Consider the following 16,963-nt stretch of genomic DNA (forward strand, 5'->3'; position numbering starts at 1 on the left):
TACTGCGGCATGCCCTCTCCTGATACGGGAAGGCCTCGCACGGACCGCCAACACTGCCTCGATGGTAGGAGCATTGCTTTCTCTTGGCCTGCGACATTGGTGCGGGGACCCCAGCTTCACAGGCATGAAACAGAAGAGCAGGAAAGGGAGGGGTTTACCTGCAGTCACCAGAGCTGGCCTGTGACAGAACAGGGGAGCCCATCCAGCTCTGTCTGGTTCCAAAGCCTTCCCCCCCTCTCGGGCTCCCTCCAGGTGTGGCTTGCAGAACACAGGGTGACTTTGGAGATTTGTGGACAAAATGTTAAACTGAATTAACTGGAACTTATTGAAATGTGTTTTGGAGTCAACATCTGAGCTGCACCTCAACCAGTGATTTCAGGGTCATTACTCCTCAGAGGAAAGTTAACAACAGCAACAAGACGGGTTGGCTCAGAGCCGCTGAACGACGGAACAGCCGGGACGGTAAAGGTCCACGTGGGCCAGTGCGGACGGTGGGTGACGACGAAGAGGAGCTGCCACGGGAGGTGCCATCGTTTGTCACATGGTGTGAGACGACCCAGCTCGCTCTGTGGGATGAGAGCCGAGCCTGGAGCAGCGGGAGCCCGGCTGGGGAGTCCTGCGCACTACCCACCGGGCCACACTGCCTCGGCATCTCGGCCCCGCAAACGCTCGCTCTTGTGCACACACCGAGGGCCTTGAGACTCTGGGGGCAGGAGAGGGACTGCCGAGACCCCGGGAGGGGGGTTCCAGCAGGCCCGTCCGTGCCTCCGGCCAATAGCGGACACACTGTTCCCGGTTTTGAGTCCCGGGGAAATGTCTCAGTTTCACAAACACAAATATTGACTTTCTTTCCTCAATGTCCACGCTCAGCGTCCAGGTCCGCCCTCCCCGCCCGCCTCCCTTGAACCCGGCTGTCCCTGCAAGCCTACCTGCCGCCTATTTCTGTGGCTCTGCTAACGAGCGGAGAAGCGACAGAGAGGGGCCTGTGTTCCTCCGGGAGCTCACAGAACTGCCATTCAGAGCCCGGCTGAAAGAGCGACTTCATGCACCAGCTGCCGCCCGCCGGCTCAGCCTGCACCGGGACGCGGTCCTTCGTTGGGAGGGGGCCTTTGGCCAGGAGACTCGGGCTCACGTGCCCCTCGTCCGTCTTCGGCCTGGTTCCGGGACAGCGCGGTGCCTCCTTTGCCAGGGGTCACCATGGCTGACCCTGATGTGACCCTTGATGGCCGACAGGGCAACGGGGTGTTCATCATGATTTCCTTCTGCCTTCATTTAATGAGGTTCCCCAAGGCAGCGCCATGCTGGGTCCCAGGGATGCTGTGGGGAGTGAGGCAGGAAAGAGCCCTGGGGAGGCAGGTGACACGCTTGCAACTCAATCTGGGAAAGGGATACACACCCTACGGTGATCTCCTGCAGCCCTTCTGGAGAACAGAAGAGGTCAATGTCAACTTGGAGAGGGGAAGGGCCGCAGTGGGCGCTGCTGGCTTTCAGGTTGGGGAGCAGGAAAGGGCAGGGAAAGCTTCCAACATCTGTTTCCTCTAACATGGGCCCAAAGGGGAGCCAGCCTGGGCTGTCAGCTGTGACCGCTCCCAAACTGGCTGGGTGGCTTCGGCTACCCAGCAGACTTCTCTGGGCCTCAGTTTCCCTATCTGACAAACAGGCTCACAGACTCTGCCCTGTGTGTGGACCTCACAGGTTTGTTGGGGAAACAAAGGAGACGGAGGGACAGACGGTCACTGTCACTGCTAAGGGTTGTGGGAGCCACTGGCTGCACCTGGAGTCATTTTCCAACCACTATCTGCTTTTCCCTTTGCTGAGGAGCAACTTTCAGAGCGAGTACTCAGGTCCCCAGGGTCTCGGTTCTGTTCCCTGGAAAGAGGGCAGCCCTTGACCCTGTCTCCAACTCCTGTCCTCTCGTTGCTTCCTCTCCTGGTCCTGTTCCCACTGCACGATGACAAGCTGAGGCTCAGAGAGGGTGTTGCCAGCTCCAGGTCACACAGCCAGTTGGCAGAAGGGGCTTTGAACTGGGTCTTTCAGGTGGCCATGCGCATGTTCTTTCTGCTCCATCCCATCAACTAGAGGATCTGGATGCAAGACAAGGGACCATTCCTGGGTACGTCCCTGTATTTACAATCTGTGCATTAGCTCATTTTTTGATACTACCATGAAATGTCTGAGGCTAAGTTACTTTATAAAGAAAAAAGGTTTATTGAACTCATAGTTCTAGATATGGAGGGGGCCATGTCTGTCAAAGGACTCGCTGGCTGTGTCCCACAGCCGTGCAAGACGTCACACGGTGAGAATGGTGTGTGTGCCTGGTCCCATCTCCCTTGTCTTACACAGCCATAGGATCAACCGGGGGCTCCACCTGATGACCATGTCTAATCCCCATCACCACCCAAGGCCCAACCTCAAAACTCCACAGCTGGACGAGATGGAGTGCCTCATGAACCTTTGGGGACGCTCAGACCACACCCCAAACAGCAGGAGGCTTGATCTCCTCCTCCCCCAGCTGTGCCTGGACAGATACTCACCAGCTCTGGGGACAGGGCAGGAGGCACGGGGAGTGGGCTCAGGGGAGAGGCCACCAAGCTTCACCTGTGGCTGAGAGCACAGGCGTGGGACCCGGGGACAGCTCCTGCAACTCTTCCCCTCCAATTAACCCTGGGAGGTGGGCACCAATATCCCCCTAGCTTCCAGATGAGGAATGTGTGGCACAGAGAGGTGAAGGAACTTGTCTGTGGTCACATAGCGGCTCTGGGTCTCTCCCTTACCGTCTTACACGTGCTAAGAGCACAGGTACCTGCTGGTTGCTATTCTGATCTTGAAAGACCATGCCAGGCAGAGTCAGGGGACAGAACGTGCCTGGCATGTGCAAAGCCAGCTATGTCTTAAGGAGAATCCAGGGACAGCTGGGACAGGCAGGGATAGCGAGGCTGGAGGAGGGAAAGTGCTTAAGGAGGAAATTGGGTTCGGAGTTGCGGGTGCAGAAGGGTTTGGCTGTGGGAAGGAGGAGCAGGGCAGGGCTGGGGCGAGGCAAGGGTCCCAGCCCCTTCAGGGCCACCCCCGCCCACCTGGGATTTCCTGAATTCCAGCTGCGGCTCAGGTTGCTTCTGCAGGCAAAGGAGCCCTTGTGGCTGGGGCGCGCGGGGCCAGGCCTCCTCCTCCGACACACACACCTCCATTCAGCACGGCCCCGCCCCGGGGACTTGGGGGCTGGGGCTGCTGTCCCCACCTCAGTGGGGTCCGCCCGGCCGGAAGGCTGGGCGGGCAGTGGGGTTGATAAGACGGGGACCTGCTGGCCCCCACCACTGTGCCGGCCGCTGTCCCTGCTGCCACAACCATGAGGGTCGTCTCCGGCACCAGCCTCGTGCTCTGCGGCCTGCTGCTGCTGCTCCAGCCTCCACGGAACCTCGGCCTCACCCCCCAGTCCAGAGGTGAGGGGAACGCGGGATGGGGACATGGCCAGGGGCCCTGGGGGACAGCCCGGGGCTGGTGGCGAGATGGCAGAGGCTAATGGGACCCAGGATGGGGAGGGGCAGAGAGCCAGGAGTGGCACGAGGTGGGGATGCTGACGAGGTCAGGGCAGGCTGGCCGTCAGGGACTGCGCTGCAGGGCCCCCGGCTCCCAGGGCCTGCGGACGTCTGGAGCTGCGCCAGGCCCAGGGCAGGGCTCGGGCTCTTTGATGAATACAGATCTGGGGGACCAAGAGCCCCTTCCCCTTCTCCCAGCCCCACCCCACTGGGCTCCCACGGGACCACGCCCCTGTGAGTTTCAGCTCTGGGCCCCACGTCCTAGAATGTGTAGGTCTCCCTGTAAAGATGGGGAGACTGAGGCTGGGAGGGGAGGACCTTCCTGAGACCACGGGAGGCAGCCCCAGAGCCACGGGGGCTGAGCGACTGCTGTGTGGTCTGGCCCACGCGCTCTCCCTCTCTGGACCTCCATTTGCCCATGCGCAGCCTTAGCCAGCAGGGAGCAGGGAGCCCGATGCTGGGGGGTCTCTAAGGTCTCAGGGACCTCTGAGGCCAGGCCCCCAGTCCAGGGCCCCGTGGTTGGGGGTTGGCACTGCCCCACCCAGCTTCCCCCCTTCTTGACTCTGCACCCCCATCTGGAATCCGGGTGTTCTGCAGACGGGGAGGGAGAGTCCTCTGCACCAGCTGGCCTGGCTGCAGGCCCCGAGGCAGTGTGCGCTGACCTGATTCTCCCACTGGGCAGATGAGGACTGAGGCTCAGAGAGGCGCTGCCACCTGCTCAGGGCCACGGAGTGGCTGAGCGGGGACCTAAGCCAGGCGCGCCTCACTCCACTTCCCTGAAACTCCCCGGAGTCTGGAGGGACGCGGCTCCTTGGGGTTGTCTCTGGTCCCGGCTGGTCAGGCTGCCCAGGTGGCCACCAGGAATGCCTGCTCCCTTCCCTGGTCCTGGAGACCTGAGCCAGCAGGTCCACCCGGGGAGGGGAGCCGGGTCTGCTGTGCCCCCTCGCTTTGATGCTCAGGTGAAGGGGCCGGGTGCCGGGACGTGTTGGCCCTCAAGGCGGGGCCCACCCTCAGCGCCCCCTGCCCAGGGTTGAGGAGTGGCTGCTCCTGCTTTTGGCCACCAGCCAGGGCTGAAAAGGACCATTTCAAAGGCTGTGAGCACTCAGGTGACGGCCAGCACAGGCTGGATTCCCGCTGCACCGGCTCATCTTTGGAGGCTCCTGTCAGGAAGGGGTGGTCAGCTCCCTGCCCGGGTGAGGAAAGGGGTAGGAGACCGAGTGGGCTGCCCGAGGCTGGATGGCTCCTCCGACCTTCCTTCGGGCTCAGAGGTGGCCTTGGCACGCCACATGCCAGAGCGTCCACACACGGGGTGACAACAGGACCTGCCAACCCCAGGCCTCGGGTCTGGATTCTGGCAGCTCCGATGCCCGCCGCTGGGCCTCTGACCTTCGCCCTCTGCCTTCTCTGTCCCCTCCCAGGGCACCTCTGTCGGACGCGGCCCGCGGACCTGGTGTTCGTGGTGGACAGCTCCCGCAGCGTGAGGCCCATGGAGTTTGAGAAGGTGAAGGTGTTCCTGTCCCAGGTCATCAAGTCGCTGGATGTGGGGCCCAATGCCACCCGGGTGGGCGTGGTCAACTACGCCAGCGCCGTCAAGCAGGAGTTCCCGCTGCGGGCCCACGGCTCCAAGGCTGCGCTGCTGCAGGCGGTGCGCCGCATCCAGCCGCTGTCCACAGGCACCATGACCGGCCTGGCCCTCCAGTTCGCCATCACCAAGGCCTTCAGCGATTCGGAGGGCGGTCGCTCCAGGTCCCCCGACATCAGCAAGGTGCGCGCAGGGGCTCTCGCTGTCTCTGGCCCCAGGGTGGCCTGGAACTGAGGTCCCCAGCCTTCTCCTCTGGGCTAAGGGCTTCCACTTTCACCCACATGACATTCCTTTGAGGGGGTCCCCTCACAGTGGGGGGAACTGAGGGATGGGGGAGATCATTAGGCAGAGGTCTCCAGCTGAGCGACAGAGCTGGGGTGGGGACCCACCACTCCCCGGCCTTCCCCGCCCAGCAGCTTGAACCTGGTGAGCACGGGGTCAGTTCCCATGACCTGGACCCCAGGCAGTCCACGCTCCTTGCAGGCAGAGACAGGCCAGGTGCACACAGGGAAGGCGTGGACTCTGCCACCTCCTGCATGGGTGCCAGCCCACTCCCTGGTGCTATCTGCACCCCCCTGAGCCGGGTACTTCCTCTCACGGGGCCCCATTTTCCTCACTTGTGAAATGGGGGTCATGTTGCTGCCCTAAGGACCAAGACTACAGGCATAAGATGCTCAGGAGACGCCTGGCACCCAACCAGCCCCACTGCATCAACTGACTTTTATTTGATAATCCTTTGAGGGCAGGGACTCAGAAAGGGGAACGCACCCCATGTTGCCATCAGCAAGGGCCCCAGGAGGGTGCTGAGCGTTTCAAGGGCTTTGTACCCAAGTGTCATTATTTCAGGGCTCAGCACTGGGCCTGCAGGGTTGGGCCAGGTGTTCTTTCCCCTGATGATGTCCCCACAGGCCCCTGCACTTCTCCATCTGCAGCCCTCCTTGGCCTGAGTCGTCACTGATCACATGCCCAGGGCTTTCACACCCTCCCGAGACCCCCTCTCAGCACAGGTCAGATCCACAGCCCTGCGGGAGGTGGGATCCCCATCTCACGGAAGGCAGCCGAGACATGAGTGCTACAGCAGCTCGCCCTGCTCCTGAGCAGTGGCAGACCAGCCCCAGCCACCATCTGCCTTGGAGAAACGACACAACAGCCACCTGTTGGTCTCATTTTGTGGGGCCACTCACAAGCTCTAAGGAAGTGCTGTAGCTGTGGCTGAGAGTCACGGCTGAGGATGCGGTGGCCCCAGGTGGTCCTAATGGAGAGGTGGTGAGGCTGTTGGTGGTGACACCCTGTGGCAGGCACAGCTCCAGAGTTGACTGTTTTCCCCAGGTCAGAGCAGTGGCCTGGGGCAGGCAGGGACCCAAGGCAGAGGGCGGCTCTGAGCTTGGCTGCAGCTCAGAGGCAGGAGCTGAGATGAACAGTGGCCCCTTCCTGGCTCCCTAGCCCTGCCACCCCTGTGGGGCGGCAATTCTCACCCTGCCGGACTCCGCAGGGTACTGAGGCCAACGTCGCGCCAGGGCCAGGTGCAGGCGTGGGGGTGGGGGTGGGGACCAGGCCTCGCAGAGCTCCAGCCGGCTCAGCACCACCCTCTTCAGGGTGCGGAACCCAGGAACCTTGGGGAAGCCTGGGTCCTTTTCCCCTGTGGGAGGACCATGGACCCTCCTGGGAATGGGGAAGACAGGGGCACCACTTCCTTCTGGGTATTGGTTCCTTGGGTGGCTGCGGTGGGGCTCCCTCCCGGATCTCAGGAGTCCACTCCACAGACTGGAGGCAGCAACCCCATTTGTTGGCCTCGGCTGCCCTCCAGTGGCCACAGCGCAGGACCGCACCGTGCTGAGTGCGCTCGCTGGGCCCCCAAAGGGAGCCGCTGGGAATGGCCTGGAGTTTCCTTCCACACTGAGACTCCAGTTACCAGGTCCTCATGGAGGGCACCGGGGGGCACAACCCAGGCCGCGCCCACTCGGGTATGGCTCTCAGCAGCCTGGGGTCTCTACAGCCCCCTGAGGGGGACAGTCCGCAGAAGCTCCACTTTTATGGGAGAGACATGGCCCTACCCTGTCCCACAGAGAAGCCTGGACACTTGAGCCACGTCTCCTGCAGTCAGAGGAGCCTGCCTCCCCTCCGGCCAGCCAGCTTCTCTTTCCCAAACCAAACCCAGGCGGGAGAAGGAGCCCCTGCACCGACAAGCTGTGTGACTCTGGGCCAGTCGCTTTGCTTCTCTGGCCTCCAACTCCTCTTCTGTTAATCCCCACAGCTTCCTGGAGAGCCAAGCCAGGGGAGGGAGGGCTGGTTCTCACAGGCCCCCCCACTTCGCAGGTGGTCATCGTGGTGACCGACGGGCGGCCCCAGGACAGCGTGCGCGACGTGTCTGCAAGGGCCCGGGCCAGCGGCATCGAGCTGTTCGCCATTGGCGTGGGCCGCGTGGACAAGGCCACACTGCGGCAGATGGCCAGCGAGCCGCAGGACGAGCACGTGGACTACGTGGAGAGCTACAGCGTCATCGAGAAGCTGTCCAAGAAGTTCCAGGAGGCCTTCTGCCGTATGCAGGGCTGGGGGCGGGGCTGAGGCCAAGCGCGGGGTGGGGCCAGGCCAGAGGGTGGGGCCTGCGCGAGTTGGGGTGGAGCCTAGATCGGACTCAGGTCCGGCGAGTTACTAGGGAGTGCTTGATTCTGGGCGGGTCCCCGTCCTGCATTCGAGGAGTGCAGAGAGAGGAGGATGCCAGGAGCCCTTTCACACTGTCAGTCCCCGCAGGGACCAAGCAAGTGCCTGAACCCAGCAAGAGTGTTTCTTGTCATGGGTTTTGGGCGACAAAATTTTCTGACACAGGAGGGTTCGAGGTACCTGGGAAGGTTGAGGGGGCAGAAGGGTCTGTGTGTGGGGGGGTTTCTTAGGGATGCTACCAGCCCAAAGGGGCGGGGTCTGGGGTGGGGCAGGAGCGGGGCCAAGACTGTTCCCACCTGTGAATCGGGTCTAAGGAAAGTGCGTCCTTCGGTGTGAGGATTCGGTGAGATGGTGCAAGGTGTGGAGCGCAACACGTGGCGTTTAGCAGCTTTATTGAGTGAGTTTCATGCACTGTGTTCTTTACCGTGTGGCTTTCTAGTCACTCAGGACACAGCAGCGAACAAAACAGAGTGCAGGCCCTGCTCCTGTGGCCTTTCCCCTCTTAGAGGGACTTTCATTTTGATCATCAACATTAGAACCCTCTTCACAGATCTTGGCCCTGGTGCGGTGATTCCAGCCCTGGGCTGAGGGTCTGGGGCCTGGACCATCACACACCCTAGTTGAGGTGTCCATTTCCCTGTGTGTGAGGGGCCCCGTTCTTTCCTGATCTGGAAGGAGCCTTGTGCTGAGATGTCCGAGGCCTTGTGACTGTGAGATCTGAGTCTCTCCTTGTCCCCCCAGTGGTGTCAGACCTGTGTGCCACAGGGGACCATGACTGTGAGCAGGTGTGCCTCAGTTCCCCAGGCTCCTACACCTGCGCCTGCCACGAGGGCTTCACCCTGAACAGTGATGGCAAGACCTGCAATGGTCAGTAGACAGGTGGACAAGCCCCGGGGCGGGGGTGGTGGGGAGGAGGGGCGGAACCTCGGCTTCTCCCCAGGAAACCCATGCAGGCCTCCCCCACTCTGCCTCTGGACTGGCCTTCCAAGCAGACAGGCGTTTGGTGTCTGCAGAGAGTCATCTCCTGACTCCAGTCCCGTTCTTTCTCACAGCGGGTTTAGTGTGGTGGAAAGAGTCACTTATCTTGAGCTCAGACCTCGGTTCCACTACGGCCGACCTGTGGGATGTAGCAGCTGTTTCCAATGCTGTACAAAGGGGCCAGCAACCCTGGCTTTGTGGAGGGGCTTCCGAGAATAAAGGGGCTGATCCCCAGCCCGGAGCTGGCGTGTGGTGGGTGTCCAGCCGGTGGCCGGGATGGTGGCCTCGCCTCAGGCTTCATTGCTTTGTACCCTCCCCAGTCTGCAGTGGAGGCAGTGGCAGCTTGGCCACTGACCTGGTCTTCCTCATTGATGGCTCCAAGAGCGTGCGGCCAGAGAACTTTGAGCTGGTGAAGAAGTTCATCAACCAGATTGTGGACACCCTGGACGTGTCCGACAGGCTGGCCCAGGTGGGGCTGGTGCAGTACTCGAGCTCTGTGCGCCAGGAGTTCCCGCTGGGCCGCTTCCACACCAAGAAGGACATCAAGGCGGCCGTGCAGAACATGTCCTACATGGAGAAGGGCACCATGACGGGTGCTGCCCTCAAGTACCTCATCGACAACTCCTTCACTGTGTCCAGCGGGGCCAGGCCCGGCGCCCAGAAGGTGGGCATTGTCTTCACTGATGGCCGGAGCCAGGACTACATTAACGATGCTGCCAAGAAGGCCAAGGACCTCGGTAGGTGCTGCCCGCCTGGGCCCTGCACACCACTGATGGCCAGGGTTGCACATGGGCACAGCTCAGCTGTAGTCTATCTTGTCTTCGGATTAGTGTCCTGAACCCAGGTACCTTTTGGCGAGGAAGGATTTGTTAGTCCAGCCCTCTCTTCATATGATGACAAAACTGAGGCCCTAGGGAAGCAGTGATTTGTCTTGATGTCCTTTTGTAGGTGAGACTTGGAACTTTTCCAACTGAACATTTATTCCCCCAAAACACAGAAAATTTTGGAAGGCAAACCCCCTTTGGAACAAGCCCGACCCTCAGTTTTATCACTTTTGAATGAGGGAAATAGTAACCGTGGGTGGGAAAAACCTCCAGGGCGGGTTGCTTTCCTCCTGCTATTCTCCCAGGCACTGTGCCTGCAATTCCAGAAGCTGCCACTAGGAGGTGTCTGGTGCTGGCTGCCCAGGCTTTCCCAGGAGGCTCAGCCCTATGGCTGCAGGTCCCCACCCCTAACCTTTCTCTTCTTGTTTCTCTGGCAGGCTTTAAGATGTTTGCGGTGGGAGTGGGCAATGCCGTGGAGGACGAGCTGAGGGAAATCGCCTCGGAACCTGTGGCTGAGCACTACTTCTACACGGCTGACTTCAAGACCATCAACCAGATCGGCAAGAAGTTGCAGAAGAAGATCTGTGTGGGTGAGTGAGGAGGGAGGCGGGGCAGGGGCTTGGTGGGGAATGCAACCATCCTGGAACAGAGTGGGGGAGGGGAGAGGCAGGGGCCGGGTGGTGCCAATGGTTGGCAGCACCAGGAGGCGGGCTGGCCAGGTCAGCTCTTACCACCATGGGATGTGGGTGCTGAATGCTCACTACATGAACCGTGCTGTTCTCCAGGTTGTCATTTGGTAGGAGTATAATCCCCATTTCATAGACAGGAAAGCCAAGGCCAGTGGGGGGGGGATGTTAATAACCTGGGACCCATGACGGAGCCCAGCTCTTCCCCTGGTCCTCCCTGGCTCTCCTGCCAGGAGGCACATCCGGGTAGAGTTTGGGCTCCAGAGCGGTGGTGCTGCCACTCCTCCAGATCTCCCAGGCCCCTCAGTCCCCCAAGACTCCAGATGCAGGCACTGAGCAAGGACTGTCCCCACCCTGGGCAACTACCACACGGCTCCCTTTTCTTCCTGTTTCTTGTCCCTTGCAGAGGAAGACCCCTGTGCCTGTGAGTCCATCGTGAGATTCCAGGCCAAAGTGGAGGGGCTGCTGCAGGCTCTGACCAGGAAGCATATCCTTTTCCAGGGGCTGCTGGGAGGCTGGGGCAAGAGCAGCAGGAGGGGCGGGGTGTGGTGGGGCAGGGGGGAGAAGTGGCCCTGGGGGGTGGTTGGGGCAGGCTCCTCTTGGCCGGCTGCCTGACGAGGATTTGGTCAAAGAGGCTAGTACCTGCCTTGGCACAAGGCCTCTCAGCTGCAGAGGTTCCTAGAGGGTAAACTGAGGCAGAGGCCAGATTCTAGGGACAGGGCCCAGACAAGAGACCAGGACAAACCCCCGAAAGCATGGTCCCTGTGGACTCCCCGCTTCACAGGCTCATGGTGACAATGTGAAGGCCAGTCCGCACTCAGAGGTGGGGGTGGGTCCCTAGCAACTCAGCCAGGACGAGGTGGGCACCGTGCAGGGCTGAACCCATGTGGGCACAGCCCAGGGCGCACAGTGGGGCTGTGCTTTTGGAAAGCGCATCATCAGCAGGACCAGTGGATATCAGTGGATACATTTTGACAGAGGGAGGACCCGTGTGTAGGGGTGAGAGAAAGCTCCGGTAGAGGGGCCTCCCTGGGGAAACAGGAAGTGGGGCCAGGGCCAGCGCCCCCTGCTCTGGCCAGGCTGCTCCTCTCCTTAACTGCGGGTGCACTGGAAGCCGTCAGTAAGCGGCTGACCGTCCTGGAGAACAGAGTCGTCTAAGGTCGTTGTCCCCACCCTGGCGCCTCCCTCTCCCCACCCCAAGCTTGGCTCAGAGAGTCCTGCTGTGTCCCTGCAGCCCAGTGTCGTCCAGCTTTGCCATTTTAGTGAGGGCGCCGGGAGGGGCCGGGTGCTGGGACAGCTCCGGGCCTCCCAGCCCTGCATCCCGCTGGCTGGGGGCTGGAGGGGCATGTCCCCGTGTGCTTGTCAGGAGCGTGTGACGATGTTTGGGAGCCTGTGTGTGTGCCCAAGGGAGGGCGGGTGTGCATGAGTGAGCCCTTCGGGAAGGAGTGCCAGAGAGTCGTGTGTGCGTTTTCTTCTGATCCAGAGCTTAATATATTCCTGGATTTTGTAGTTGACCCTGTCTTGACTTGGAGTGCTGTGAATCTCTTCTGATGTCCCTAATCCCTGATGAAGAACGATTAAATGTGATTCGACTTAAGCACTGAACGGGGCGGAGATGGTGTGGTTATGGGGGGACCAGGAAGAAGGGCTGATGGTGGTTGTGGGACAGCAAAAGGGATGGGAACAGCGATGACAAGCCAGCTGGTGCTGTCCTGCCTTATTCAGTGACAGATTCACTTCTGTGGTCTCATCTCACCCACCCGGAGCCCCACCAGGACAGGCTGGAGCCGCCCCCTTTCACAGATGAGGCTGAGCTGGGCACCTGGGTGGTGCTCAGCAGGGGTCAGCTGCAGAGCCAGGCCTTGGGTCCAGGTGCGGGACGTCGAGAGTTAAAGGGCACCCGATAGGGCTGATCTGCTCACGTGCTGCTCATTTAGACATCAGATGCTTACAGAACGCCCCGTGCCCGACAGGTGTCTGAGACACACTCTCTGTCCTTAAGGGACTCACAGGACGCTCCAGTCACCCTGGAGAAGAGTGGGGGTGCCTCCTCTGGTATCCGGGGGTCCGTGGGGGGCATACCTGTGAGCAAGATGAGGATGGCCTGGGCACCCCCACCCTGTCCTCACGCCCCCCCACCCCAATGGAGTCCTGTTTCCTGGTGCATCAGGCCTCGCCCACCCCCAGCACAGACAGCAGCCCCCTGCAAGGACGCTCAGGCCCCTCCCCCACCCCCAGGGCCTTACAAGAAGCCCAGAGCCACCCAGAGTCCCTCCTCAGAGGCAGTTCAAGGAGGCAGAATAACAACACTAACAAAACTCAAGAGCCACGTGGGTACAGCAGCCTGACTCACAGGACCTGGCCGTGACACCACCCACACCTCACTCACAGCTCTGTCCCTGTGCCAGGCCCTGGGCAAGGTTTCCCTGCTGTCTCAGGAGGTGCCTGCCACAGCGACCTTCTGTGGGCTCAGCCCATGCTTCTTTTTTCTGAGCTCAACTGATTCTGTTCCTTCCCCACCCGTGGGGCCTGGGTAGGAGCCATGTCTATGCTGTGGAACTGGAATCCTGGCCTCAGCTGATTGGTCAGTGGGTGGACACCTGACCCAAGTTGAGCCAATCAGCTTTTCTTTCCTGGAATGTGATTGTGGGAACCCTAGTCCCCTGGCTGGTGGTTAGGAGTTGGGGAGAGCTCCATCTCTTCCAGGTGCCCTAAAAGGCAAGAAAATTGGAGGCACCCCTCCTCTGGAAAGAGAAAAACAGCATTTTCTGGGCTGTCAATGGCATTCCCGTTCAAGAGTGTTTCAGCTAGTTATTGCTGTGTAACAAACAGTCCCAAAATGTAGTGGCTCAGAACAACCACCAGTTATTGTCGGGTTGACTGGGTTCATTTGGGTGGTTCTTCTGCTCTCAGTGCAGCTGACTGGCACTGCAGTTATCTGGGTTTTGGCCAGGCTGAAATATCTCTCCTGGATCACTTACTTGCCTGGTGCCTTGGTGGAGAAGGCTGAAAGTCTGGGTCTTTCTCACTCTCTTTCCATGTAGTCCTAGGACCTTACCTTCTCTATGTGGGCTCCCCAGCAGAGGAACTGGTCTTCGTACCTGTGGTGGCTCAGGGCTTTCATTCATTGGTCACAACAGTTGCAGGTGGCCCACATTCAAAGGCTGGGGAGATGAACTCCACTTCTCCATGGGAAGAGAGTGACAAAGAGTTTTGAGCCATCTTTGATCCACCACACAGGGTCATTCACTGGTCTCTTTCATTGGATCTGATGAGACTCCATGAACTTGACATTCATTAGTCAGCTTTGTATCACTATAACAAAATACCTTAGGAAACCTACTTTGTAAAGGAAAAAAAGGTTTATTTAGATCATAGTTTTGAGGATTCAAGTCCAAAATGGGGCAGCCCAATTGGTTGGGTTCTGGTGAAGGCAGCCCATCATGGTGGGACCATGTGTAGAAGAAAAGGGTCATGTTTCAAACTGGATGGGGGACAGACAGACAGACACCAGGTCCCACAATCCCCTTTTGGAGGTCATAACCCCAATGGCCCAAGGATCTCCCTCTGGGTCCTGCCTCCTGAAGCTTCCACCATCTCCCAATCGTGCCACTCTGGGGACCCAGCTTTTACCATGTGGGCCTTTGGGACCCACCCCAGCCAATATCCAAACTGCAGCACCCAGGAAGCCTGCTTGGCGGGGCTGAACTTGGCCACATGAGGGCCTGGCTGGACTGTCCTCTGCACCCCCATGACCTTGCAGCCCTGTGGTGGCCTTGATGTCCACATTCTGATCCTCAGTTCTGGGAGGTGGTCAGTCTGTCCTGAGCTCCAGCCCTGAACCGCTCTGCTTGGAGACTTGGCGGTTTCACTGCTCTGCTGGGGACTGCCCAGTGGACACCAGGGCTCTCTGCAAGTCCACGCCCTGAGCACGGAGCTTGGGGGCCAGCTTCTCCTGGAGGCGAGGACGAGGGCAGCCTGGTTTCTGAGCAGCCCTGCCTGTGCCAGGGCTCGGGACGCGGGTCACAAGTGTGCCAGCCCCAGGACACGCTGTCTCCATCAAAGGACCGTCGCAGCCCACCTATGCCAGGCGCTGTCCTAGGCATGAGGGAGAGGGGGTGCCTTCTCGCAGGGACCCCCATCCTCACTGCACTCTGATCATCTCCGTGGGCCTCGGCTCCCCTTGTTAGGTGGGGAGCTGAGGGAGGAAGGGGAGAAGGTTCCAGAAGGCGTGCGGTGCCTTCTCAAGGATCCCAAGTGTAGAAGCGCCAGGAGCACCCGCTGGGTCTGGGGAGGGCCCAGCTCTGAGGTCCCAGGAGGCTCCCCTGAGAGGTGGTGGCCCAAGGGTCAAGCGCCCTCTCTGGAGTCCCGCAGCTCTGGGTGTGAACCCCCACAGCACCATGACGGGGACAGACTCCTTCACCCTCTGACCCTGGTGTCCCTGGCAGTGAGCTCACAGAGGGGCTGTGCTGGGGGCTTCTGGGAAGCCGGGGCTTGGCCTTAGTGTGGTCAGTCCTGCTGGCTCCCTGGGGGACACAGCATGGGTGGCTGCAGGAAGAGGGCTGGAGGGGACACATCCGGACCACGACCACGGAGCGTGTGGGGGGAAGAGAGGGAGGGAGGGAGGGCTGGGGTGGCCCGGCTGCGCAGCTCTGGGGCTCCTTCTCCACGTGTGGGCTCAGTCCTGCAGGCGCCCAGGATTCATGAAGCGTTGCCAAAGGCCGAGTACCCGCCAGGCGCCGGGGTAAATTAGGAAATGCCCATGGTCTGTTTATGATGCTGTGGTCCCAGGGAGAAGGCAGACATCGCAGGGAGAATCTCCCCAGAGCTTCGGAGGGAGAGCCGGTGGGGCAGGAGCCTGTGGTGGAGGGTCTGCGGTGCCTTGGCAGGTCCCGGGAGAGGGGATTAAGTGGACCTGGAGGAGAAGGGGGCGCAGGAAGAGTGTTCCCAGTGGAAGGAGCAGCAGGTGCCAGGGTCCTGAGGCAGGAATGTGTGCAGCCATCCGAGGGCCCGGATGCAGCTCCATGTGGCCAGGAACAGCCAGAAACAGGAGGAGGCCCAAGACCAGATGGCGCTGGGGTGGACGGGCTGGCTTCAGCCTTTTAACAAACTCTGGGTTTGATTCGCAGGATGGCACAAGGCCCTTGAGGGTTTCAGGTGAGGAGGTGACACTGATCCTCCCAGTGCACATGGCCTGGAGGGGTTTCCCCCAGAGGCCAGGTGGGTGTGAGGCTGGCTGAAGGGGCCACAGCTGGACCAGGCGGGGACCTCGCCTCACATCTCCGGGAGCTGCCGTGACTTGGAGGCTGGCCCTGCTGAGTCACCTGCAGGCTGTCAGGTCCTGTGGGGGGGGGGGACACAGCGAGGAAAGCTGGGAAGCTGCTCATGAGCGGTGGTCCCCAGGTCTCCAGGGGCCTCCGGAGGGACATCAGTGTCCTCCCTTTTGCAAACGATGGGACTTGTCCAAGGACGGGCAGGGTCGGGTTCGATGGTTGACCCAGCGCTCAGGCCTTCCTGTCAGCACGAGGGAATGGGCTTGGCCACCTGTGACAGTGACACACAGTGAGCTCAGCAGACCTGGGGGTCTTCCTTCGCCCCGTCCTCCTGGGTGGTCAGGAGGCCTGCAGGGCGAGGGTGGCCGAGGTCCTGGAGGACGCTCTAGTTAGCAGCTGGGGCCAGTGCCCATGGGAGAGGCGCTGTGGAGGGCTGCGGGCAGGGAGTGGGGACCCCGTCCAGCAGGCCGGGAGACAGGCCACAGAGGACGCTGAGCAGAGCCCAGAGCCAGGGAGGGGCCCACGTGGGAGGGCTGGAGAGGCCACAGCTCAGAGCCTCCTCTGCTGGCCTCCGCTGCTGGTCAAGCCCTGCTGAGGCCTGTCCAGGCTGAGCTGAGGCGGCTGGGAACCTGGGGCTGCTGGACTGAGCCCAGGATTCTTCGTAAGAGCCACAAGTAGGCAGAGGACGCCACAAGAGGGGGCTGCGACAGCCCTGTGTTCCCCAGGGCCACAGTGATAGCTCAAGGCCAGACACAGGCTCAGTTCAGGACAATGAGGCTGAGTCCTGTGGACCTGGGGCTCCAGGAGCTCAAACAGGGCACTCGGGGGAGTCTTGGGAGAGACCCACATGGGCGTGAGGCCACCCTGGTGGGGACCGAGTCAGATGAGAGACCAAGGACCCTCAGACACCAGACCCCTGGTTTCTTTCTTATGCTTAAGCTGGTTGCTGTAGAGTTTCTGTCACCATAATCCAGGGCCCTAATGTCCCACTGTGACCTCTTGGGGACGGGGGAGTACAATGTCCAGGTGGGAGACCTGACTGCTCCGCTGGCCCCTGCATCTCACCCATGGAATTCCTCTAGAGATGACTGCCAGGCCCGGGCCTCTGCTCGTGCCCAGTGTGTGTTGGGGGGACCAGCCACACAAGACTGAGATGGCTGAGCAGGGGTCCTCAAGGAAGCTGTGACCAGGTGCCAGGACCTGGAAGCAACAGGTGTCCTTGCTGGGTGGGGCTGGGGACCCTGGATGTCCTGCTCTTCCCCGACAGTGACAGCGGTGATGGACAGTGACGGCTCCTTTGAGACCACAGCTCTAGGCTCAGAGGAGCGAAGGGCTGGCTTCCCGCGCTCTCAGTCCCAGACTCCTGCGCTGACCCATCCCAGTGCTTCCCATGTCCCCTCCTGGTCCTCAGGAAACCCATCCTCTC

At 60.8% G+C, this 16,963-nt stretch overlaps 1 protein-coding gene across 1 annotated transcript; it reads left to right on the forward strand.

The window, feature by feature from the left end:
• Positions 1 to 3,343: 3,343 nt before the first annotated feature.
• MATN1 (matrilin 1) lies at positions 3,344 to 11,422 on the forward strand (the record flags this gene model as incomplete). The annotated part of the gene is made up of 8 exons (XM_081307417.1): positions 3,344 to 3,437; positions 4,952 to 5,298; positions 7,432 to 7,654; positions 8,518 to 8,643; positions 9,075 to 9,491; positions 10,016 to 10,168; positions 10,671 to 10,751; positions 11,373 to 11,422. The coding sequence occupies 8 exons, from the start codon at positions 3,344 to 3,346 to the stop codon at positions 11,420 to 11,422; spliced, it is 1,491 nt and encodes a 496-aa protein (XP_081163543.1).
• Between the last annotated feature and the right edge of the window lie 5,541 nt (positions 11,423 to 16,963).

Source organism: Spermophilus citellus, assembly GCF_964194105.1.
Source record: "Spermophilus citellus genome assembly, chromosome: 9".
Lineage (NCBI taxonomy): Eukaryota > Metazoa > Chordata > Mammalia > Rodentia > Sciuridae > Spermophilus > Spermophilus citellus.